The sequence below is a fragment of the Danio rerio genome, chromosome 14 (assembly GCF_049306965.1).
Source record: "Danio rerio strain Tuebingen ecotype United States chromosome 14, GRCz12tu, whole genome shotgun sequence".
In the NCBI taxonomy this organism is placed as follows: domain Eukaryota; kingdom Metazoa; phylum Chordata; class Actinopteri; order Cypriniformes; family Danionidae; genus Danio; species Danio rerio.
The window spans coordinates 6,363,665-6,390,949 of NC_133189.1; the positions used below are offsets into that span (position 1 = coordinate 6,363,665).

Below are 27,285 nucleotides of genomic sequence, written 5' to 3' on the forward strand. Positions count from 1 at the left end.
ACTGACAGGAAATTACAGAAAAGCTGAAGCATTGTTTTTAGAAGGGCTTAAGAGTGGGAGTAATGGCATGGAAAACACAAAGCTTGTGGCGCTCTCTAGTGTTTGGGGACCGCAAGTGTTTCCTGTAAAAAATATATATATATGCCACGGCTAATTCAGACTGTTGATATTCAATGTTAATACATATAGCCTACCTCTGCTGCTTAAATGCGACAAGCACATTTACTAGACACACATCTGACAGTAAATATCGGATAAGAACACCTAGAGCTATTCTATCTTTAAGAGAGAAGAGGTATGCACATAGATCATACCATGCAGACTGTTTCAGAAAAGTCGATCATATGATTTGGCATATATTGAAACAACAGTTATGATAATATCACAGACGATATACACTAATCGGCCACTTTATTAGGTACACCTGTCCAACTGCTCGTCAACACAAATTTCTAATCAGCCAATCACATTGCAGCAACTTAATAAAATAAGTCATGCAGACATGATCAAGGAGATCTTCTTTAGGTCAAACCGAGCATCAAAATGGGGAAGAAAGTTGATTTATGTGACTTTGAACGTGGCATGGTTGTTGGTGCCAGACGGGCTGGTCTGAGTATTTCAGAAACTGCTGATCTACTGGGATTTTCACGCGCAACCATCTCTAGGGTTTACAGAGAATGGTCAGAAAAAGAAATGTCTTGTTGATGCTAGAGGAAAATGGCCATCCACAGAAATGACAACTGACCCAGCCGGGACTCGATCCAGAACCTTCTTGCTGTGAGGCGACGGTGCTAACCACTAAGCCGCCCCTTATTAATGTTTATATTAAGTTTATTTATGGTGCTTTTGACAAGATTTGTTGTTTCAATACGTATATCAATTGTGGGAAAGTAGAACCAATTCTACAGAATGACCCATATATCAAAATGATTCCAATGAAATGCTTATTAATTGTTCACGCATAACAACAAAAAGGGTAGAAAAACTGCACACTGTATGGAATGTATGTAATGCATATTCCATAACGCAAGATGTCAGCCTTCAACTTGAAAAATGCATATAAAAAAGCACGCAAATAAGAAGCTGAAAGGTGAGTTGTCCTTTAAAACTCAAGTGGAACGACGAAGTTTCATGCATCAGCTTTTCCACTCTTGCCTTTGAGTAACAGTTTTACAAGGGCGCCGCAAGAGGTCGCTGCACTTTCATCATGCTTAAAGGTTAATTATTATATGTATATATCTTTTTTTACAACTATTACTATTTATTACTATTTATCTTTTTATGTAAACTTTATTAATGCTTTGGCAATACATTTGTAACATTTGTCATGCCAATAAAGCAATTATTGAATTAAATTGAATTAAGACAGACAGACAGACGGATAGATAGATAGATGGATGGATAGATAGATAGATAGATAGATAGATAGATAGATAGATAGATAGATAGATAGATAGATAGATAGATAGATAGATAGATAGATAGATAGATAGATGCTCGTTTTGTGTTTAGCGTTATATATACAACAATTAATATTGTATACATTACAGCTGTTTTAAATCTTGAAAACACAAATTCAACTTCTAAACACCAATCAGATGTGCTGCCAAAAACCACGTGATTAAGCACGGAAGTTACTCCGGAGTGCCTGATCGCCTTTCTGTCGTGAAGTTCTTTGCGCTTCATCTAGAAACATCAGCCGCGTCTCAACATGGCGAAAAACAGCACAGGCTAATAGCGGCTAGCGTTTCTCCCCCCTCACCTTCCGTTTAATCCCGAGGAATAGTATGCAGCAGCCTTTGAAAATATCCCAGAAAGATTTTAAATAATGGAAACGCGGGGGATTGAGCAGATGTTCGACTTCCAGCGGTAATTTACTCCCATTTAAAGCTTTGAAAACAGTTGCAGCGCTAACACAATTAGCCTTAGCATGTACAGCATCAAAACTCTCTAAAACACAACCGCGTCAAGGCTGTTAGCGTCTCATAAATGACACTCAGACCCGTGCATCAGGATATCAATAGGAAAGATCAATGCTTTCTGAATTATTTGGACTGTTATAATAATTTACTGTACAATGTTTAGCAGAAATGCTAATGAAACAGTACTATATGCTCTATAAGACATTCATGCAGTTTACGAAACTGGCTGTGTCGTAATTGAAACATGTAAACACACGATGTGTATAAGCACAACGAGTCTTCGTATTTGAGATTCTGACATCAGTAAGATTTGTTGCATTCAGTACACATGATCTACATTAAGTTTACATAGATGTATGATGATATTTCAGCTGATATTCTCCACAAAAGCCAAGTCATTAATCCATAACCAGTGCCAAACAGAATCTGCGGACATTTTTCGGTATCTCTGGAAATAACAATACACGAATTTAAGCGGGATTATTTTCAAATTGTAGTAATTAAAAACATAACAAATTAAATAAATATATCATTTACTATGTAAATTGTGTTGAACAAAGTTTCTCATATAAAATATCTACACTAAAATGCAGTGTTTCTCACAATTCCTTCATGTTGTCACAACACAAATTAAGTTAACTCATTCATGTTTACGAATTTAAGTTGATTGAACATGAATTAATTTGTGCCAAAAAAGTAAGAATTTTGTTGTTTCAACTTATTTAAATGAGTAGTTTGAACGAGCATATATAAAGTAAAATATGATAAAGAAATATTTTATATTCTTTTGCATGTGGTTAATATGTATAAACTATTAACAGATTGAATTGACAGAAATGGTACTATATTGTGTTATATATTGTTATCAGGATATGATATGACTTGTTTCATGATATGAGATTTTTTGTCACACTGCCCAGCCCTATAAACATTTGCGTAATGCAATAAATTAATAATGTAATAAACATACATTTACACACATTTAAATCAGCAAATAGACTCAATGATGTGCTAAATAATCTGAAATTAAAATTTATTTATAGCTGAGCAACTCCAGCATTATGGATGTGGCATTTGCAGTAAAAATTCAAAACATAAATTCATGTTAACGTTATATTGTAACATCTGTTTATTCTTTCCAAAACAACTAACCACAGAGTTATGGGATCAGGAAAATATCAATCAGTAAACATTTTTATGTTTTAAAAAAGGAAAATAAACATGTTATGGATGTGACCAAAATAATTAGGAAGTTTACAGTCTACAAAATAGAAATTCTGTGAATTAAACTGCGCAAGCCAAAAGAAATATTGTTATTCGAAAGGATGAGAGTCGGCTCTCTATAGAACAAAAATAATTGATTTGATTTTATTTAACATTTTTGTATTTATGAGAAAAAAAAAGCTTCGTTATGGATGTGACGTCTGTCCGTTATGGATGTGACGGATGTGAAATTGACACTTGTGTGACTTTGGTAAATCAAATATAATTGTTTAAGAACATTGACTGAGATATTTTTGGGTATTTTTACAGTCCTGTAAAATACAAGCCTACACAAAAAACTTAGAAAGGGTTTCGCTATTTTAGTAAAAACTTCATTTTTTCATGGGAAGGTTGAAATTTGCGTGGAATTGCTCCTATCTACACGATAAATGCTGGGTTTCTCACTATGCTTTCATGTTGTCACAACACAAATAATTAAGTTAACTTGTTCATGTTTACAAATTTAAGTTGATTGAACCTAAAACAATTAATTTGTGCCAAAAAACATTAGAAAGTTGTTGTTTCAACTTATTTAAAAGTGTAGTTTGAACGAGCAGCAAAAATAATTTTTTTTGAGTGTACTAAAAGAAAGAAAATATGTCAGTACAACTGTATTGACATACAAAAACCTACAAATGTATTTGTATGTAATAAGAATACAACTGTTTTTGTACATATATTACATAACCATTTAGGGTTGTGCTACAAGTCAATATATATCGTACAAATCATTTGTTTTGAAACGTGTCTTAAATTGTATTTTGGATAATTATTTTATAATTCTACATTTTTAATAAAAATTTGCTAAATAATATGAGAGATCCTGAGTATATATAGATATATGATTTAAAGAAATATTCCTTTGCATGTGGTTAATATGTATAAACTATTAACAGATTGAATTGACAGAAATGGTACTATATCGTGTTATATATTGTTATCAGGATATGATTGTATCGTATATATGTGATTTTTGTCATACAGCCCAGCCCTATAAACATTTGCGCAATGCAGTAAATAATAATGTAATAAACATACATTTACACACATTTAAATCAGCAAATAGACTCAATGATGTGCTAAATAATCTGAAATTAAAATGAATTTGTCACATACACCGTCATAAACACGATATTCAGCAAAAACGCTTATACAATCGCCCATGACCTTAAAAAATGTATAAGAATCTAAATTATGGAGGATAATAAGTTGTTAAAACAGACGATTTTAGATTTTCTATAAATAAATATAAGTTATAGAAAATGATACCAAATGTAAAATATTTAAAACTTTAAATTAGATATGAAGAATAAAGGAAATGTCAAAAAATGTTAACCATACAAACAAATGAATTTGACAAACAAACAAACTGACAAAAAAAATGTTGATATACTCTGTATTTTTGTGAGATTCCATCTCAGCCTTAAGTTTCTGATGTTGTTGTGCTGGGAAAGGTTAGTGTAACTCAAATATATTGGATTAAATGAACTGCACTAGTTAGTAAACATCATGTAGTTACTCTGTAGTTCTCTCTGATGTGCACTGTTTATCATGATTTCTGCCAAGCGGCTGTTCTCAGAAATAGAAATAGATCTCGAAGCTGGTTACTATTCCTGTCATCTGTGTTTACAGGTTACCAAACGATCGCTTCATCCTGCTGCTGCTGTTGCTGTACGCCCCTGTCGGCTTCTGTTTGATGCTACTGCGAATATTTATTGGTGTCCATGTGTTTCTAGTGAGCTGTGCATTACCTGATAGTATTGTCAGAAGGTAAGACCACACACTGAAACGTTAAGGGTTAGTAAACGCAACAATGAAAGACATAATATAAAGAGTGGAATAATATTTGGAAAGGTTTTGTTGATGCTAGGTTTTTGGGCTGGACAATATATCGCTTTAGCATGGATATATTGCATACGCAATAGTTACATTGAAAGATAGGCAATGCTGAGTCTGGTTTATTGTTGACTAGGCGCTACAGAATTGTATTTAATTACTGTATACAGAATTTATATGATTTATGCAAAAAAAGTTTAGCTTTTTTAAAATTAATGTTTTGCTTTGTTTCTAGTCTAAATATCTACGTTTCAAAGCAAAAACAAGATTGTTTTACTCACCCCAGTGGCAGATAATTGAGATTGTTTTAAGGAAAAAAATAATTTTGCCCTATTTCTTCTGCAGTTGAAAAAAAAAAAACAATATCTAAGAATTTTTAGGAATTTGAACGAGACAAAGCAAAGTAGTAAAAGTGTTTTTTGCACTGATTATTCAATTTCTGTACCTGAATACTGTTGGACTCCCCATAAAAATGTCAAATAGAGCTGTTTAAACTATCTCGTGAAATCATATCGGAATATTTATCGCCAAAAAAAAGCAACATCAGATTTTTCCAATGTTGTGGAGCCCTACTAGGTTAATAATAATATAAAACCAAATTAAAACATGATGAATTATGTTACAGGATGCTACAAATTACATTATTTTTCATCACAATACAACATTTTTATTAAACGTGTTTTACTGCAATAAATTTCCAAAAGAAATAACTGAAAATAATTTTAAAAAGTTTCTGCAAAAAATGTTTAAATAGGTTTAATAATAATTAAGAATAAAGCAGATTTGTTTCAGCTCTCATATTTATCGAAATCATATCTTTGAAATTAATAGTCCTTAAATCACAATATTTTTGGTTAATAAACAAGATTCAAATGAATAAAAAACAACAATTCCACATAAGACAGGTTTTTCTTTATCTGCATTTCTTTCTTTTTTTATTTTTATTATCAAGTATATGTAAAACGAAGCATATTATACAAACATTAATGGACTTTTTTTCTTTCTCTGCATTTCTAAATGTGACATTTTTGTTTGTGTCCGTGGCTTTTGACGATTTAAAAGTGAAGAAATTAATTCCATAAAAATTTTCTTATTAAATGTAACACAATATAAAAGCTTTTCTGATAATTAAGAAATTACAAACTTAATATTATATTTAGCAATTCATGCAGTTTTTACTGTGGTTTGTAATTTTGATTTTTCTACATTTCAAACAAAAACACTGCTGCAGATAATACATATTTAAATTAAAATGACAAAAAACCAAGGCATGTTGTCAGACCTCAATTATTAAAAAAGGTTTATAATTATTATGAGACTTAATGACATAAAAATTTTTCATAATTAATATCTTTGTTAATTTGAATTATTTTAATCAATTCATATTTTTAATAATAAGTCTAATATAGTGTGTTTTAGGATAGTATAATATCAGCAATGCTATGGCGTAATTTAGACGTACTGTTTTCATAAGACATTGGTCTTTGCTGGAAATGACCCGATCTAATAATTTTTATATGAAATGAACCTGGGGTCCGTTCTTCATACATGGATTACTCAGTTAGCTGGATTTGGTTATTGAAGATTTAACACGATCTAGGATCGTTACGTTCTTCAAAACTGATCTGAGAGTTGTTGTCATAGCATCAGTTCTGGTAGCTCTAACCTGGTCAGGAGCAGGTTCAGTTCATATAAACAGGATTAGATCGGGTCAGTTCAAGCGAAGAAAATACTGAAAGTATGTACTGTTAAGTTAAAAATATATATATATTAATAAAACTTATGCAATCTGCACCCCCGAAATGAAAGTATAAAGACTGCCACCTGGTGGTTCGAAGAGAAAACTTATGAACTTTAGATACCTTTATATCCAAATGCAGCTAATTGAGTAATCCACGTACGAAGGACAAACCCCAGTGTATAAATGTTTATTTGTGTGTGTGTTGTTTCAGGTTTATAGTGAGAATAATGTGTTCAGTGCTGGGTCTGCACGTTCAGCAGAACAGCCCGCGCTTACGGGACAAAACCACCCGACTTTACGTCTGCAATCACGTTACACATTTCGACCACAATATTATCAACCTCCTGACCTCCTGTAACACGGTAAGTGGGAACGTGTGTTTTCCCAGAGTGATGTCATCTCTCCTCCTCCTCTGCACTACCTTTGACTTCTTTCATTGCTTTGCTCACACAATGAGCTGTATTTCTCCTTTGACTACTGTGCTGACTTAATGCTGGGCTAAAGTCCAGCCAATGAGGTTTTCTTCTCTCTGTTTGCTCACTTCAAATGGTTTACTTTGTTTGGATGCAGGACTGCAGGAGTAACTAACAATTAGTTTCAGTTCTTAGGTCATGCATATCTGTTTGATTTTAGGTCTGCGGGAGATGACTCGGGTTTCATTTGTAAAGTAAATAAATGGCATTTATTTTATTTTATTTGGTGCTGTCAAACGATTAATCACAGTTAGTCAAATCCAATTTAAAGTTTATATTTACAAAATACATTTGTCAGTACATAACATACTATGTACATTTCTGCCTATCTAGATCTTAGGGCTAAAATTTTTTATTTAATTATTACAAAAAAAAGTTTTGGATTGTATTTGTGGCATGATGCTATGTTAAAAAAATTAACGCATCATATTGCTTTTTTATTTGGCTTGTTTTTGTTCACATAAATGCATCCTTGTCACTTCATTCAAAAGTATATAAAGATTAAAATCTTACTAACTACAAGTAAACACTGGGAAACACAATATGTAAAAACAATATTGATAGTTAGACAAAAAAATTTACACATAATATGAATACATAAAAACACACACACACACATATGCAGTTGAAGTAAGAATTATTAGCCCCCGTTTAATTTTAACCCAAATTTCTGTTTAACGGAGAGATTTTTTTCAACACATTTCTAATCATAATAGTTTTAATAATTCATCTGTAATAACTGATTTATTTGGTCTTTGTCATGATGACAGTAAATAATATTTGACTAGATATTTTTCAAGACACTTCTATACAGCTATACAGTGACATATTTAAAGGCTTAACTAGGTTATTTAGGTTAACTAGGCAGGTTAGGGTAATTAGGCAAGTTATTGTATAAAGATGGTTTGTTCTGTAGACTATCAAAAAAATATTAGCTTAAAGGGGCGAATAATTTTGTCCCTTAAATGGTTTTTAAAAAATTAAAAACTGCTTTTATTCTAGGCGAAATAAAACAAACAAGACTTTCTCCAGAAGAAACAATATTATTAAACATATTGTGAAAATTTCCTTGATCTGTTAAACATAATTTAGGAAATATTTTAAAAAGTAAAAAAAAAAATTAAAGGGAAAAAAATAATAATTATTATTATAGATTATTAATTATTGTTTTATCTTAAGAATCACTGTATAATTATGTTTTTTTTCCTCTGCTTCTGTGTGTTCAGCCACTGCTGGAGGGCCCTGTGGGGTTCCTGTGCTGGGCAAGGGGTTTTATGGAGCTGGGTCAGGGTGTAGGGAGCAGGACGGAGCTCACGGAGACCCTCCACAGGTATTGCTCATCTCCTGACACTTTACCCCTCCTGCTCTTCCCAGAGGAGGACACCACCAACGGCCGGACCGGCCTCCTCAAGTTCAGGTACTTTAATATCACAGAGCTAGATAAAACATTTGTTTCTCTTTATTTACCTGGGTCTTTTAATCAAGTTTATCTTATATAGCACTTTTCATCATATTTCATATATATATATATATATATATATATATATATATATATATATATATATATATATATATATATATATATATATATATATATATATTAGAAATAACAAGCAATTCAAGTGTGTGTGTGTGTGTGTGTGTGTGTGTGTGTGTGTGTGTGTGTGTGTGTGTGTGTGTGTGTATACACAGTTGAAGTCAGAATTATTAGCCCCCCTTTAACAGAGCAAGGAAATTTTCACAGTATGTCTGATAATATTTTTTTCTTCTGGAGAAAGCCTTATTTGTTTTATTTTGGCTAGAATGAAAGCAGTTCTTTATTTTTAAAAGCCATTTTAATGTCCAAAATTATTAGTCCCTTTAAAGTACATAGTTTTCTACAGAACAAACCATAATTATCCAATAGTTTTCCTAATTCCCTAATCTGCCTAGTTAACTTAGTAAAGCCTTTAAATGTCACTTTATGCTGTATAGAAGTGTCTTGAAAAATATCTAGTCAAATATTATTTACTGTCATCATGGCGAAAATAAAATAAATCAGTTATTAAAAATGATTTATTGAAACTTTTATGATTAGAAATATTTTGAAAAACCGTTAATCAGAAATTAGGTAAATAAAATAAACAGGGAGGCTAATATTTTACTATATATATATATATATATATATATATATATATATATATATATATATATATATATATATATGTGTGTGTGTGCATTATACCATATATATATATCTGTGCAAAAGTCCTTGGCCACCATTAGATGTCATTTTAGTATAATTATTCATATTTCTATAAAAAATACTATAGTAATCTTGCTCTTCACCTGAACAATAATTATATTTATAGATAATAATATTGATTATGAAATTCTGTGATACTTATGAAAATTTATGATATTTATAGACAGAAACTGCTGATGAAATGTCAGAGAGTTCAGACCTTAATGTAGTATTATGGAGGCAGTATGGAATTGTCCGGACAGAGGGGAAACAAACCTGAAAAAAGCACATAAATGACAAAAATTTACTTCTTGTGTCTGGTATATTTTTATGCTTTTAAAAGAAATTTGAAATACTAAATCAAACACTTGCTTTCCTTAAATAAATGTATATTTTCATAATCTAGATTTCATTTAAAATCATTATCTAGTATATTATCAAGTATATTATATAGAATATTATCAGGTATGCAAACACTTCTTAAGGCCACTGTATGTAACCGTAATCTACCTGAAATCAGTAAAGGAAGTCATTCATTTAGCAAACAGTGACTTAGTGTTTACAGTGTGAATGCCCTGATTGCTGTTTATGATGAAGGTGATTTCATTTATTTCACATGTAACTGTAAATAGACAGTCTCGTGTTGATATTACTTAAATGTTGAGAATCTGCTGATTAAATGTAGATTTGTTCTTGGAGGGTTGCCAGGTATTATCTAAGCTTTCTTAAAGGGTCTAAGATCAGGCTTTACTGATCTTACTGCCTGTAAATCAGCTGACACCGACTTTGCCATATTTTTTTTGGATGACGTTTCTTTTTTAGGAAAGCTAACATTTTTTACAAGCAAGCCTGACTTCTTTTCTCTCTTCAGCTCATGGCCTTTCTCTGTGTCTGACTCTATTCAGCCTGTGGCACTGCTGGTGAAGAGGCCTTTCATCGCTGTGGTAATTACTTTTAAACCCTCTTTTTTTGTTATCCTCTTTTGTCATAAGCTATTTCCATCCACCCATTGTGGATATACACATAATAAATCCATAATGGAAACATCAAGATGTGCGTCAATTTTAAAAATGCACATAAAACAAAGTAAAATGCACATAAAGCAAAAAAAAGTGTGCACACAACTGAGTGTGATTTTTGTATTTTTTTTACTCAATAAGATAAAATGCACACAAACTACAATGGAAACGCATTTAATGAATAAATCAATCAGCAGGATTTCTAAAAGAGTCCTGTAGGGTGTAATGAAGACGACAACTCCCACGATTCCACAGTCATGGCATCATCAAACTGCGCTTTTGTTTATTGTGAAGATGCGCCGTCTAGTGGCGAAAATTACACACTGTGCCTTTAAACGCGAATGTAGTCTGCAGTGTGTATGTCAATGCTGCGCAGACATTTAAATGTGTCTGAAAAATAATAAGACAAGTCTAGAGCTGTTTTTTGTAGCCTAGAGTTCCTGTTAATACACACAAGAGGGTCTTTGTGCGAGCGTGGCTCATCAGGAGGGTATTTATAGCAGCACTAATAATAAGTGATTCACAGTGCAATAGATTGAAGGACTGTCAAAGTTCAACAGATTTTATAATAGTGACCTCTTAGTTCTATTACAGCATTACAAAATGGTTTTATTTAGTTTTTGGTGAACATTGGAGTTGTGTATATGATCTACTCTCAGCTGCAGTATTACATAAGGGTGTTCTTTCTTTTTGACATCGCAGGCCTCCAAATATGATATTGTTAATCACAGTTTTCCTTGTTTCCACAGAAGCAAACCATTAAAAAAAACTGCATTTTGTCACATCCTTACAAGTCATAGTAAGAAAACAATGACAGGATGTTTTCCTGATCACTTGAGTTATAATTTTGCAGCTTCCTATTTTCTTTTTGGGTTGCCAAACCCACTGTGCAATCCTATTGGTGCAAATTCAAGTTCCATTAAACATCCCATTAAATAAAAATAAAGTTAAGATGTTAGTATCAGTATTGTTTGTTTTTTTGGATATCTATAAGGTAGTGAGCACCAAAACAGTGACAATTTTTGCGTTTAGAAGATATAAACATGTAAAGTTGGTAGTTTGTTGCTTTTGCCTAAATGGATCAACTGTTTCTCATCAAATCATAACCAATCAAAAGCTCTCGAGTATCTGACATGCCCCGCCCCCTTCAAGACCCTTCACATTTGATTTGCTTGAGCTCAACCACTCTCACTGGCGTGATAAAGCAAAAGTCTACTGGCTGTTTTATAAAAAGGGGAGGGGCTACACTGTGCCCCCCCTCTCTTCGTGTTTTGGTTGAGATTACGTCATACATTAAATGAAAATGCACATTTCAAAGCACTACACAGGATCTTTAAACTTCATATAGCTTCTGATTGGTTCATCGCCTGGAGTATATTATCATGTAGGAGGACAGCTAGGGCTGCATGATTCTAGCAAAAATGTGAATCACGATTTTTTTGCTTAAAATCAAGATCACGATTTTTTTCATGATTCTGTAAATGTAAAATAAAGGTTAGATGGTTAGCCTATTATTATTGTTAATTCTTAAACATATGATAAAACAATACTTATAATATTAGGTCTATGTGTAGGTCGACTGTTGCGTAAAATGCAAACATTTGTATAGTCATTGTGATGGACTTGAACAGACTTTCAATATGTCCTGTTTGTTAATTCACAGTAAAATAATGACATCAGAATATAACTATTCATAATTATAAAGTTGATTTATTATGTTTAATAATATGTGCTTGTCATTTGTCATTGACAACATTATTAGACCATTTGTTTTCACTGGCAAAATTAGAATTTTGTTATTATCAGATTCCTTCTTGCATTATTTTCAACATTATATATATAGGCTAGGGTTGTTATATTGACACAGTAAACATTGATTTTTATGCACAACACTTTGTGTTAGCTATGAAAGAAAAAACATATCAAATGCTTGTCATAATCATAACTTCAAAATACAATATGATCATCTATTCTAAACCATGTGTGCGCAGGTTTCACTTTCACTTCCGAGTGCGGCTCATGGCTGCTGTCACTGTGGGAAAAAAACACATACATGCAAATCAAACCTCCCGCACGGCCCTCAAACGATCGCTCTGTGCAACAAACTGAACGTTATTAACAACGTTATTACCTGTTATTCACAGCCTATGCAGGTACTGTTCACTAAAGTAGGGCCCAATCTCAATTCCACCCCTTAGCCCTTCTCTTACCCCTACCCCTCGTTTTGCGCGTGCCAGTGAGGGGGTAGTGGTGTCCCAATTCTCTTTAGCTTGAAGGCGCAGGGCTAAGGGCAAGGGGTATACACCCCTTCAAATGAAGATTTTTCAGGACCACACTCGAAACCAAGGGGTAGGAAAAATTTCCCAGCTGCACCCGGAAGTAAAGAGATCCACTAATTAGTATTTTGTTTTGTCATTATTACAAATTTTTACAACAAACAAACCCGTTTTAATATATTCATAATCACGTTCGTGTTTTACCATCATGCTTTTTACAAAAACGCTAAAATAAAAACGCTAAATTTTGCTATCTATTCTCGATCTATAATCCCTAATGATAACTTCTGTACAGCAAACGCACAACATTCTGACACTCTATGACACTGGAATACCCTGTCTGAAAAGTCTAGTGACTGGAAATGGGCTTTTTACAGTGTCTGCTATAATGTTCATGTTGTTTTTGGTGTGTTTACATTAATGTACATGGCCGGTACTGTTACGATCTTATTGCCACATTAGATCATTATGATAACATAATACATGGCTTCAGTGATATCCTGAAGATAAATACCAAAAAATAACACAACTGGAATCACTACAGTAGTCGCCATCATCTGAACTCACATGAAGCAAAAGATCGCGAGGACATATAATGACCTGTGCAGGTGATGTAGTGCTGTTCCAATTCTTAGGGGTAAATTTTGAAGCCCTTCCGCTTAACCCTCGGTTGCAAGGGCGAAGGGGTAGGGGTACAAAAGTAGAATTGGGATATGGCCTAGGTGTCATTAGCGGCACGCATACATTCTCGGTAGCTGACTCGGTAGTCAGCTTACGTGTGATCTAGGCCGCCAATACATCCTTACATGAAGACAAAAATCACATATTTGGGTGAATTATACCTTATAAATACAGTATGTGACACTTGTAACGTCATTTAAAGGTGTCAATGTTGCTGTGAAGACTTGTGCGACTGCCTCGCTTCTATCCTGACCTTGAAAATATAATTGGCTGAATCGTAGAAAAGCTGAATTAGGATCAGGTGTAGGGTCGAATCGAGATGGTGATCTTTTTTCGATTAATCATGCAGCCCTTATGACAGTAATAATAAAATGACCCAAATCTGACAGTTTTTATTATAATTTTTTTATTTTCCAAAATTAAATATAATCACAGTTGCTTTTAAGTGCTCACAAAATCACGCCGCTGTAGCTTTAAATCTTACATATGTAAATGACCTCCGTTTTGGATTTGCTTGCCTGATTTGCATGCAAAAACATCTGCTGCTGAATACTGGATGGCTAGTATAAGTAAATGCGGGCGGTCATATGTTAATGTGTTCATGTCTGTGATGGTAATACCATTGACGATTTCTGAATGGCCTGCTTATGTATTCAATGCTAAAGATCGCTTCAGTAATAAGTCATCAACAAGCACATGATTGTGTTCAGCATTAGCATCTGCAACATTATAAAAGCTCTCTCTCTGTTTCTTTTTGTCAGAGTACACCAGAATCGTCATGGCTGACGGAGCTGCTGTGGACCTTTTTTGTACCGTTCACAGTGTACCATGTAAGGTACTACATATTACAGTCTCTCCTTTGTCCAGTGGCAGTATTTAAACGTACAATCCCCTATTGCTGCTCTCAACAGATCAGCACTGGTAATACGACAATAATGAAGCTTCTTAGTGTTTTATTAGCCTTAGAATTTGTGATGCATGCAGCTTATAAGAGAAGTTTTTGATTTAGTCTTGAATTGCATACCTGTTTGTTGTTATATAATTGTTTTCATTAATTTTGCTTGAATGTTTAAATGTTTAGTTATGTGTAATATTGACAATTAGATGATGTAAATGTCATGTAGAGTGAATAAACTAAGAATAAGAAGCAACAATGTCTTAATAGATGGATAATTAAATGTTCTTGATCAGTTTGTGATAAGCTTCTGAGTAGTTGTTCTGCAATGCTCTCATTCAGATGGCTTCCACCTTTGTCTAAAGAAGATGGTGAAACACATCAAGAATTTGCCAGCAAAGTCCAAGGGGTAAAACGTCCTTATTTACTTATTTATTTATTTACTTACTTAAGGTCTTTGCACACTGAAGTCTCATATCCGTTTTTTTCCTATACATATGCGAAAAACTGATGCGTATTAGGGTTGGGCCGATAGACGATGCCAGCGTCCATCGCCGCTGGCCAACAGACACCACGATGCTGAGCCGGCATTGCAATCTTCCGCCCCACCCCCGTTGCAAATCCGCTCTTAAAAAATACACACTCAGGCCCCGATTACACTAATAGGTCTTAGTTTTTGAGTGCCATTTTAGAACGAAAACAATCCACAACCACTCTGGTGTTTCATCTAGCATTTCTAAGCAGCAGCCCTCCTTCCACACTACTGCTGAAAACGCACATCACGTGCACAGACACACAGGCACAGACACACACACACACTGTCATGCGCTCGAGACAGCGGGTCCTGGCAGTCAGCGGGGTCAGTAGACTGGTTCAATCTTTCGCTTTCACAGTTGTACTTAGTAACTTAGTGAAAAGAAAATCTCAGATACTGTTGGCTGGTTCCTGTTGGTTGTGCACCCTTTTACAAACCAAGTCTGTCGACGCCGTTATAAAGACGCCAATCACTCTGCCTATTCACGCCTATTCACAAGTTCCGCGAAAAAAAGTGATTGACAGGTGGTAATTTTGTGTGTAACTTATCTTTATTCATTTATGGTTTGGTTATGGGTAGGCCCACACAGAATCTGCGCGCGCAGAATTCCGCAGATTTTTAGCCTATCAATAATTCTGTTTATTTGCTTGAGTAAATGTGTGTAAAATGTTTTTAAATTAATTTCAGTAATATTATTGACTAATATTAAAATGTTCATCTGATTTATGTGCAATGCAGTTTGTAAAGTAGTATTTTCTGTCTTTTAGTAGAGCTAACATATGAGAGACTTGTTTTGTTTACTAAATAAAGTGAATCTAATTGGATTTGCATTTTAAACATTAAATAAAAGTTAAAAATTTATTATTTTTTTATTTCATATATTAAGGTTTTAGTTATGATACTCCCAAAATAATTCTGCAGAAATCCGCAGATTTTTACCAAAATTCGCTGCAGAAATAGCAAAAAATGTCCACAGATTCCGTCCGGCCCTAGGTATGGGTAAAACAAAGACCATGCGGGTCAGGTAGTTAAAACTGTAGGCTACAAATAATTAATTCGTTATGAATTAATTAATTATTTATATTTAATTAATCGGCACCTATGACGACGATGCCATGCAAAAACATATTAGACATCATACGATACCAAATTGTGCGACATCGCCCAACCCTAATGCGTATTAATTAATCCATTCTGTAAAAAACGCAAAACATTTTGGAGTCAATTCCAGCAGTTATGCTTTGTTCTCTATCTTCTTCAAAGGATAGGGGATGTGCTACTCATTAGAGGTGTAATGGATAATAAATCTCACGTTTCGGATCACATTATGGTTTTTTAGTCCATTTTTTCAGAGCAGCCAAAAAGAGGAGGAGACAAATGTACTTTGCTTTCCATTCATAACAAAAACAGTACTGCAAGACACTTTTGGTTTGAACAAACAGAACTTAGAACCTGTGTTTTATTAAAAATAAAAGGAACAAATAATCAACTGAATAAAAATATATTGTAAAATATTCCGTACTGTGAAAAATTACTAAACATGTGATTTTAATGACACAAGAGGCAATCTCTCTGTGATCGTTCAGGCCCGTAGCTAGGAGAAATTCGAAAAACCCACCCCTGACGGACAAAGATCCAGAATTTGTCCTAAACATGAGCTCATTTGTCCTATATTGACTGATATGCCATCAAAATAAGTGAAAATAAAAAATAAGCATAATTCTGAATAGTTTTGGCCAATGCAAGCAACATCGAGTCCAACATCCAGCTGCTAGAAAACATACAGTCTGTCATAAGAAAAGTCATCTTTCGCTACTGTATTGTTTTTAAATAGAGAAAACAGTTTACAGGTTTTATTCTAAATCTTGGGCCTTACTCTTAAAACAAAAAAAGAGCAATAAAAAGGCGTGAAGGAACGAAAGTGGCCCATATTAAAATGAATTTAAATACTAATTAGCTGATCAAAAGCACTCTTTTTTTTAACAAGAGAGGCTAGATAAATTGTAAAGCTCTACCTTATTATTATTATTTTTATTCAAATGGTCAAATTCTGACTGAGGAAAGTTGAGTGTGCTTGCCAGTTTGTTATTTATAATTTGCCTAAATGACAATAGGCTTGTTTTAAGTTTAAAACTGATTCATATATATGTTTTCTAATGATATATGATGTAATTTATGTGTGATTGTGTTTTTTTCATATTTATTTATTGTAAATCTTTTGTTAATATTTTTGGTACATCAAAAGATGTGGTTATGATGACCATCCGGCAAGCTAATTCAGCTATAAATAGTGCTTAAAATGTATTGAAATCTCACAATTAAATAGAAAATAAGGGGTATAATTGCAGAAAAGTCCACTTTTTGAGAGATAAAGAACCACCCCTTTCACCGGGCTGGCTACAGGCCTGTCGTTACAAATTTAGGATTTATCTACAGGTAAAAAAATGTATTAGATTAATCCGCCCCTACTAATTACACACCTACTACATATTATGTTCATCCAATACTAGAATGAGAGTTCAGCTCATTATCAAAGAGCTGTGCTGGATTATGCCCAAAAGCGAAGTTTATTTCAGGAAAAAAGTAGTATTTTAATATATTGCTTGCAATACTTTACAAGTATACGTAAATAATTCCGAAACAGAGACTGGCAGTACCTACAGATATTATGTTAGACGGCAGCCGCGTTGACATCCGAGCAACGGACCATGAGGCGATTAAAATGTATATGGTCTGTGCGACAAATGTATGTACCCACAGACACACACCCACTCCCTAAACAGCAGCTGGGCAGATGTGCACTAGTCTCAGAATCCAGCATATAGGGGTTCTCAACTGTCCACCACATTCTGTCACATATAATATGCACTCTGTTTGTCATATAGTTTTCTATGGCTCAAGTGACGGCATTCTGTATTTTGCCGTTCACTTGTACGGTGGCTCTGAACTGTCAAATTACCTCCTAAAGTGCTTTTTCGGATGCAAAAAAAAAACCCCAGAAAAAAATCAAACCAGCTTTGAATTTTTTGATGACGGACGAAAGTTTCGGAGCCAGTGTGTCTACGATACACACAACGTGAGGTTGAATTTATTTTTTAATGTGTAAGAAATAAGGGCGAAAATTTCGGATTCAGTGTACAATTACCTTTACTTTCTTACTTACACTTCCTTTTTAAAATAAAATTTACTTCAGGTAATGTAAATGATGGGAGCTCAAAACAAGTCTGAGTTTTAAGCTTGATCAGATGTTAAAAATGATAAAAATTTTGTTTTACTTTTGGAACCCTACTGGATTAAATTTTTTTAAATTTAATAATTTAACTTAATTTAATTTTAGTTTTATTTTATTCATTTTATAATTTTTTTTTATTAATTTAACTTAATTTAATTTTAGTTTTTTTTATTTTATTCATTTTATAAATTTTATTTTATTCATATTATTTCACTTAATTTTTATTTTATTTTATGTTATTGAAATCTACAGTGTTGCAAAATTTTGTATTTCAAATAAATGATGTTCTATACAATGCAAAACATGCATCTGTTTTTAACACCAAGAACTAAGTAACATTTTGTGAGAACCAAATATGTGTTTAAATGATTTCTGGAGGATCATGAGGTTATTTTTCTCTGTAATATTTAAAATTATTACTATTACTATTATTATATTATTACTATTAATTATTACTGTAACCTAACTGCAAACACCCCACCTCAAACCTTTGAACTGTAGTTTAGGTATTTTAGTCCAATTTCACACAACAAAAAAATTGTGATTGAATTTGCTTAGTCCTACATAATGTAAATGTTTTTTTATTTTTTTTTACCAATACTCAGATTACAGCTTGTTGACAGTTCACAAGTCTTGCTTCTGTAGCAGTGAATGCTCTCTGATATGCCTTAAAATTAAATGGATGTAAAACCATTTTTTTACTAATGTCACACATGGGTGAATAACATTGTTTAAACAAACCATTTTCTCATTGTCCGCTCACATGGCTTTTCATCCTCATAATCTTCAGATGCGTGTATTGTCCTGATCAAAGCTCTGACTTGTTTGGTGTGGTTTGTCGTAATGTCCGTTGTGTGTTTTCCCGTCAGCTACTGGCCACGGAGCTGGGTGTGATCTCAACGCAGATCACCAAAGCAGACAAAGCTGAACACATCAAAAGAAAAAGACACAGCGCCCCTCAGACTGCACATTCAAGTAAGAACGGATTCAATGGTGAGAAATGAAACTATGATGATTCGATCAGTATAGTAGATGCATTCGGTCTTCTGGTGTGAAATTTCAAACTGTATTTTTGCCTTCAGATTTGGGTGCCAGACCTCGCACAGTGGCACAGGGTTTCCTGGGCACAAGTGTAGGGGCAGAAGACTCACGGATAGCACGTCTAGCGCAGCAGGTGAAAGAAGTGCTGCCAGACGTCCCAGTATCAGTCATCACCAGAGACTTGCGTATGTGTTTCTCCCATAATGCATTGCAGTATTGAATTATTTGTTAATGTTTGTGTATATACTGAGACTTATTTTCACTATGTTGACACTTCCAACTGAAATGGACTATTGAGTAGCGGGTGAAGCTTTTTTTGTGCATCATTCGCTTTTAGCAAACTAACGGTAATGCCAGATTCACACTGGGCTTCAGCGTCAATGCTTGACGGAGGGCGTGTCTGAAGTTAGGCAAATAAAATAAGCTACTGGCTGAGCTGGAATATTTGCATAAAGCGATCTGATTGGCTGATGCTTCCATTGAGGCTTGAAAAAGTTGAAAAAATTTCCAACTGAAGTGGTGCCAACGGATCCACATTTCAGTTCGACAACGATTGACTTCACCCATTCAAAGTGAATGGGAAGCGTTGCCGCTGACGCCTCGCGTGACGGGCCATGGTTAAGAATATCGGGGGTGAAGTTTTCAAACCAACATCAACATATAACTACATCCACTCCAAATGCAGAGGCAAATGATCAGACTTTGATTGAAAATTACCAAAACAGACATTTTCTTTCAGTGGATTAACTTGTTTACTTTAATTAACCTTGCTTAACAACCGTAATTTACCTTAATTAACAACAGATTCATTATTTTTTTACATTCATTCACGTGTGCTGACAAAAAAACATTGCAAATTTAGATTTTTACTTGGATTTTAGTATCAAATTCACTGAATTACAGATTAACTGAAGCTGATGGCTCCCTGGACATCAGGAAGCGCCAACCTAATTTCACCAAGTAGTACATGTTCCTAAATTAACATCAATGTTGATCCTGGAACTACATTTCAATCAGCTAATCAGGATTAAGGGATACATTTACAGTTAATGTTAAGTTTAGGCCTAAATGTTAGGTTTATGCACTTCCACATAATGGTTATTCAACTATTATTCTCGTGATTTCGGGAATAGTTAACAGTTATGGTTGGGCTTACTGGTAGGGAAGAGGTATAAATTACATTTTCAAACAAAAATTTTGTTCCAGGATAAACATAGAGGTTAATCCAGGATTCCATCATACTTGGCAAAATTATGATGTGCATCTCAAAAAAAAAAAGGTGGGCAAACTTTAAATAATTTTGAGAATGATAATAAAGTTAAAACAAACTGGCAGCGGCAGTCCTTTGTGACCACCGTTGAACTGAAAGTAAATAGTCTCCAGGCCTGGTTCTCCTCTCTCGTTTTCCACTGGGTCTCTTCCGTTTAAGTTTCCAGAGCTCCTTCATGAGACTCGAGACAGGTGGTGCACACAGGTGACCATTTAACACTCACAACACCAGCCTTGTATCACTCTCACTGCTCCCGGTCCCGCACCACTCGCTACACATTGACTTTCATAGTAGGAAAAAACAATACTATAGAAGACAATGGTTGACGGTTTACAGCTTACTTCAACTATATTTATTTTATGTTTAGCTGAATAAAGAGAGTAGATAGCTGTTTATCATATACCCATTTTTGTGCGCATTTTGGTACACAGCATTAAAAGAAGCTTAATGGGATACATTGTAAGACATCTGAAATGTTGTTTTGGTCATTTTAAAGACCCTTAGATAAAGTCCATCATCAAAGTGGCTCAGTATTATTACCTCCAGAACTTTCTTGAGTGTCTCCAAAATCCACAGCATGTTTGTTGCGTTTCGACTTGTAACTACTGAGGCGCAGGTGATTTATTATATGATAAAAAAAGGCCCGCTGTGGCTTCTCCTACCACAGCAAATTCAATTTTCCTTTTAGTTTTTTGTGGCCAGTTTTTAAGGAAGTGACAATTGTGTTCTCCTTGACTCATTGGATGGATACAGTGCTTTAATCACTAATATTCTATGCAATTTCCTGCATTAATCTATTTCTATCCTTGGATGTAAACATATTGAACTATCCTTCAAGCAATGCAGTTTCAGCTAGTGTAGATTTGGTTTGGTAACAGCTTTTATTTGTCTGCGTACAGTACAGACCAACTGTGTGGACACAACCATAACCAACCTGCTGGAGCGAACCGATCAGTTCAACTCAGAGGCTGCTATGACAATGCCTTCGGGTCCAGGGAAAGCAGCAGCTTCCTCCACACCATCTGCAATGGTCTCCTCACCTAATTTAAAGGTACTCTCACATCCCTCATTGAATAAATGCTGGGGAACTTAATAATTTCTTTAGCAAGTTTGTTTTCATTCCATATTGTCCTAAATTTTTCATATTTTTAGAAAAAGTGTATTGTATTTTACATTGCAGCACAAAAAAACAGTTTTGATGTACAATTATATAATGGCCTCCTCCCTGCATGGCCTGTGTTAGAGAATTTACCTATAAATAGCACCTTTGAAGCCTTTTGTCTCACAGGATATTTATATAAAAGTGTCTGTGTATTCTTCATCCAACAGCCAGCTGCCAAATCCTTCGGGAGATCACCCATAGACAGACACATGTCTCTACAGGAAAGAAAAGAAGCCTTATATGAATATGCAAGAAGGTAATTGTTTTCAGAAGACTACAATTATATTTTAAAGCCCGCTAGCTCACATTGTTATTCTTAAGTGCAAGTTAATCGACTTAAATATTTGTAAATATCTTCAATCAAAGTCTGCTCATTTGATTCCACGTTTGGAGCGGCAGCCCTTTCTGCTGATGTCAAACTGAGGGTTTCCATAGCACCTGCATATTAATGCCCTTTCTTTCCATTAAAGGTCCCATGAAATTAAAGTCAACTTTTTTAGATGTTAGTATCAGTATTTATAGTGTTTAAGGTATCTGTTAGCTAGTGTGCTCCAAAACAGTGACAAAATTTGGAAGTTTAGTAGATATACAACTGATGTAAAGCTTGTAATATCACTTCCGCCTAAATGGCTCAACGGTTTTATTCACATTACCTCATACTTCAGTTTCTCGTCACATTATAGCCAATGCTCTCTAGTATCTGTCATGCCCCGGCCCTTTCAAGACGCTTTTCGTTTGATGCTCTGGAGTTCACCCACTCTTACTGACAGAGCGGTGATAAAACAAAACACTACTGGCAGTTTTTTTAAAGGGGAGAAGTTACACTTTCCCATCCTCTCTTCATGATTTGGTAACGATTACATCAAACATCGAATAAAAATGCATATTTCAAAGCACTTCACAGGACCTTTAAGTTTGCTATGAGGAAATGATGCGCAAACTAAGCCCCGCCCCCTACTCAATGTTTTGTTTTAGATGCAAGTACGTCAGCATACTGTAGTAAATATTTAAGCAACTTCTGCTTCCCGTGGACTAAAAAATATTGCATTTATTATGGATATACAGTGGTCCCTCATTAATCGCGGGAGTTACGTTATAAAAATAACTTGCAATAGGTAAATACCTGCAAAGTAGTCAGCTTTATTTTTTTAAATTATTACAGGCTGTAAAATTAAACGTAACAAACTGAAGATTCATTTATTCTGTAATAGCATCCTACAGCTATGTAATTTCTACCTTCTATTAGCATGTCCAGAAGTCCAACTTTTTAGCATCTTTCTCTGCCTATTGGGTGTACCGCAGGTGCGGTACATCTCGTCGACATTGTGGGGTTTGTTGTGGAGAAAACTGCACGGAGGAGATTGATTGACAGTGATCTACCACCAATCAGGACATAGAAAACAATGCGCTGTAAAAAAAACAACAAAAAAAAAGCATGTCTAATTTACCCTTCGCTAAGCCACCCAAAAATCGCCACCCACCAGTCGTGGCTTAGCAACCAACGCTGGGGCTCTGTCAAGCTTTCAAGCGAGGGAAACAAGCCAAAGCATATGGATTGTGCAAATCTGATACCCGGTATCCTGAAAGTTTAGACAGGAGTTTTCCCTTTTCAAAACCTAAAACCTAAGGGGAGAAATGCCATCGTGGATCAAGCTCTGTGAGGGACGCTAAAGGAGCGGAACTAAGTTGTTGTTGTTTTTTTCGATATTCCTGACACATTCAGTGGTAGACCAACGACAATAACTCACACACCTCTTACATTAACCTAAAAAGATCTAAACTGTGTTTCCTATAAAAATACACAGCAGGTTATGTTTCCCAGCGGTCAGCTTTATTCGCTCGATATCATGAGCACTGCTCCGTTTAAGCCCTCGCCATAATAGTCATACTAATAGCAGTCATATCTCCATCTATTTCAAGCTACGAATATTTGAAATTACAAGTCAACAGAACAAAACAGAGATATGATCACAAACTGAGCACTTGCTATAAATATACTTTACCCGCAACTGTTTTTCAGTCATTTATAAAAAGCACACAAGCATACTGACAGTTATAGGTAACTTACTGTACATTGTTATGGGTCAATGATGCTAATATTCAGCACAAATCCATCAATTTCCCCTTTCTGGCTGCTCTTTTTATGAATTAATTGTGTAGAAGCACTGTCCATGCATGTTTCCTCGTCGGTTAGTAACGCTATATTTCATTGTACAATTAATCTATCAGGCTTTTTGGCTAAACAAGAGACATTATGGTTTAATTAGTTATTATTAGATTATTTTTAAGTGTCACCTCTCCTGCTGTGCATGAACTAAGCTGTTGAATGGTTAGCGTATGAGGCGGCTAGGCTAACATAGCATTAATTTTGATTGAATTATTTTCTAATCGGTTGCCTATTATGTCGTGAATATATTCCTGTAATGCATACTGCAGTTTTTTTTTTTGTCTGGCTTTCTCAGATATCTCACCTGTTTGCCAAAAATGACAAATTATATCCCTACCATTGTCTGACATTGGCGCATACACATTGTAATAGGCGTGCCAGGCATGAAAGCTTGACAGGCGTAGCAACAGTAACTAAGAAGGGCAGGGCTTAGCGATGGGTTTATTGCACACACAAAAATCCACGAAATTGCGAGGCCGCGAAAGGTGAACTGCATTATAGCGAGGGACCACTGTAAACATTGCCTGATATTTTTAGCATTTTGCACTTCATAGTGCCTGCTCAGTGTTTTATTCCTGGAGTATCTTTACCAAAGGAATTTAAAACGAAGTCTTCAAAGCAGCAGTGTCCAGACTCGATCCTGGGGGGCCGGTGTCCTGCAAAGTTTACTTCTAACTCCGATCAGACACACTTGCGCTAGCTAGTCAAGCTCTTACTTGGCTTTCTAGAAACATCTATGCAGGTGTGTTGAGGCAAGTTGGAGCTAAAATCTGCAGGACACTGGCCTTCCAGGACCGAGTTTGGGCACCCCTGCTTTAAAACTTAATGAATGATGGAAGAAGTATATGAATATCAGAAAAGGTACAGGAGTGTGTAATGATGTAATGAACTACAATAAAGGACTACAATCATCTGATTAGGGCTGCACGATACATCGTTTCAGCATCGAAATTACGATGTGCGCATCCGCAATTGTCACATCGCAGGAGGTGCGATGCAAAGCAAAAAAAAATAAATAAATAATTATATATATATATATATATATATATATATATATATATATATATATATATATAATTGCCATATTATTTTATTTATTGTAAAGTTAATTGTTGGTAATTATAAGGACAAGTTTATCTTTTCTACAATTTATTTGTTTTATAACATGTTTGTTTTTTTTAACTTCTCAGGGGGTTAGTGTTTAGCTGTTTTTATATTTTTACAATTTTGTGATAAAATATTTCCTTCTGTTTTATAATTGTTGTAATAAAAAAGTTTGTAATTGTTGAATAAAAAGTTAAATTACTTATTTTTCACTCGTGTTAATTCCTAAATGTGATAATAAAGTGTCATTTTTACATTTACCAAATGAGCTCACCTTTATCACAGTAAAAACAACATTTAGTATTAATATCATAACATATTAGATCCTTGATTTATCTGAATTGACAGTTAAGTCATATTTTTTATAAACAACCCAAAAGAAACTATAAAAATGTTTGTTCAGTGTTTTTACTTATATATTGTTTTATATTCTATAAAAATGCTTAAAAAATTACCCAAATTATTATAGAATTATTGATTATTTAATTTTTGAGCAGTTCAAAACTCCCGATTCTGAATTTCTTAATATCGCAATATATATCGCAGGGGAAAAAAATATTGCAATGTCAATTTTTTCCACTATCGTGCAGCCCTACATCTGATGGCAATTCTACTCAATTGAAGTGATATTATGCACATATATGTAAATATTTAAGTATTTTGAGAGTGTAGTTTGAAGAGCTAAAAGTCTATACAAGTTTCACTTTTCAACATGGGCTGCATTCTGAAAGCTTTAAAATCCCAATGTGGCAAGGCATCAAGGCACGTTCAAATCCAAATTCTGCTTCACTTCCTGTCTCAGAACGTACCTTCTTCTCACTGAATTTCAAAGAGAGCGAAGACGTGGGATGTGTTTGATTTCCCACAATCCTGTGTGTTCTATTTCTGACGCTTAAAAAATAAATAAATAAAAAGTAAAGTCTCGAACCACAGTTTTAGTGTCATTTTGTGTTTGAATGTAAGTTTCGACTAACATTTTACACTTCTTATGGCGTTTTTAGCAAGAAGTTAGTATTAAGCAAAATCTTTATTTTGTTATTATTAAATCGTCATGCTTTGTCTGTAATCCATTTTACGTGGTACCTTTGTGCACAAACACTGCTTCCAGAACAGGCAACAGTCAGCTGTCTACGCCTTCAGGCACAGCCATGATTTATTTTAAATAATAATTTGAATTAATGCAAAACCTCAAAGCTTACAATGACTCTGTCTTTAAAGATTTATTTAGTATTGTAAAAAATGCATATATCTTTATGCAGGAAATATAGATTTTAAAACTAGAATTTATATCATTTACAATTGTTGACATTGAAATTGTATTAAAACTGAAGTATCTTACACCATGTTTCATTTGTTGAGTAATCTGAATCCTTTTCTTTCTGTTCACCCCACCCACAGACGGTACATTGAAAAACATGGACTGAACAAAGAGGACGATCTATGACCATGGACAAAGACACACCTGATGAATTGTTTAGGAAAGACAGCTGCTTTACACAAAATCCACGCAGACAAAAAATAATCGAGTTGACCCAGAATGAAACAACAGTTGTGTTCACCTCACATGCGGAGAGAAGACTGGATTGTTTTCTTTAATGTTTTTTTTGTTGTTTTGTTTCTTTGTTAATCTTCTTGCATGGCAATCATGCATGTCTTTTTATGATTTCTCTCTGCAACAGAAAACAATTATTTTGGTAAACAATTTGTATTAAGACCCAGTGACCTTGGCACTCTTCATATTATTTTTATAAGGTCTTTGGGTAGAGAATAAGAGTTCGGAGACATGGCAGAGCGATATCTTGAGGTTTATTATGTTGTTAAGGATACGTGTTGATGCAATATCAGCTTTTAAAGACATTAAAGAACATAGAAAAGCAAAATTGCTCTTTTTGTGTCTGATATTTTTTTGGTACGCATTCATGTCAAGGTTTTTTTTTCTTTTTCGATTATTGTCTTTACACATGTACAACGCAACGAAATGCAGTTAAGGTCTAACCAGGAGAGCAGCAGGAAGTTCTATGGGTATAAGGTATTACGTGCAATTACAGAAAAACTGTGTAATATTTACAGATAGATGCACTGTGAACGCTTTATACAGGTTGTATTCCCTGATGAAAAACCATCTTAAGCTGGTTGGCTGGTTTTAGCTGGTTGACCAGCCTGGTTAGAGGGTTTTTGGCCACTTCCAGGCTAGTTTCCAGCCATTTCCAGCTTGGTCTTAGCTGGTTACCAGCTAAAAATGACCAGCTAAAACCAGCTTGACCAGCCTGATTTAAGCTGAACATAGCTGGTTTTGGTTGGCATCCCAGCCTGGCTAAGTTGGTTTTAGCTGGTCATCTCCCAGCCTGGCCAGCTAAGACCAGGCTGGAAATGGCTGAAAAACAGCCTGAAAACGGCCCAAACCCCTCTAAAACCAGCCTGGTTGACCAGCTAAAAGCAGCCAA

At 34.5% G+C, this 27,285-nt stretch overlaps 1 protein-coding gene across 7 annotated transcripts; it reads left to right on the top strand.

Moving 5' to 3' along the window:
• The first annotated feature begins 1,697 nt into the window (after positions 1–1,697).
• On the top strand, positions 1,698–26,721 carry aup1 (AUP1 lipid droplet regulating VLDL assembly factor). Of its 7 annotated transcripts, XR_012389395.1 has the most exons (13): positions 1,698–1,869; positions 4,818–4,955; positions 6,974–7,124; positions 8,462–8,652; positions 10,331–10,403; positions 14,197–14,270; positions 14,673–14,739; positions 18,967–19,072; positions 19,180–19,323; positions 21,308–21,459; positions 21,738–23,264; positions 23,469–24,355; positions 24,514–24,740. XR_012389395.1 is itself a non-coding variant. In XM_005173083.5 (12 exons), the coding sequence occupies exons 1-12, from the start codon at positions 1,829–1,831 to the stop codon at positions 26,283–26,285; spliced, it is 1,290 nt and encodes a 429-aa protein (XP_005173140.1). In that variant the 5' UTR covers positions 1,698–1,828; the 3' UTR covers positions 26,286–26,721. The 7 variants fall into 7 exon arrangements, 2 of the variants coding, with proteins under 2 accessions (XP_005173140.1, NP_955984.2); XR_012389397.1 differs by lacking the exons at positions 23,469–24,355; positions 24,514–24,740 and adding an exon at positions 26,240–26,721 and having other exon boundaries at positions 14,197–14,265; positions 18,967–19,090; positions 21,738–21,826; XR_012389396.1 differs by lacking the exons at positions 23,469–24,355; positions 24,514–24,740 and adding an exon at positions 26,240–26,721 and having other exon boundaries at positions 14,197–14,265; positions 21,738–21,826.
• The last annotated feature ends 564 nt before the right edge of the window (positions 26,722–27,285 follow it).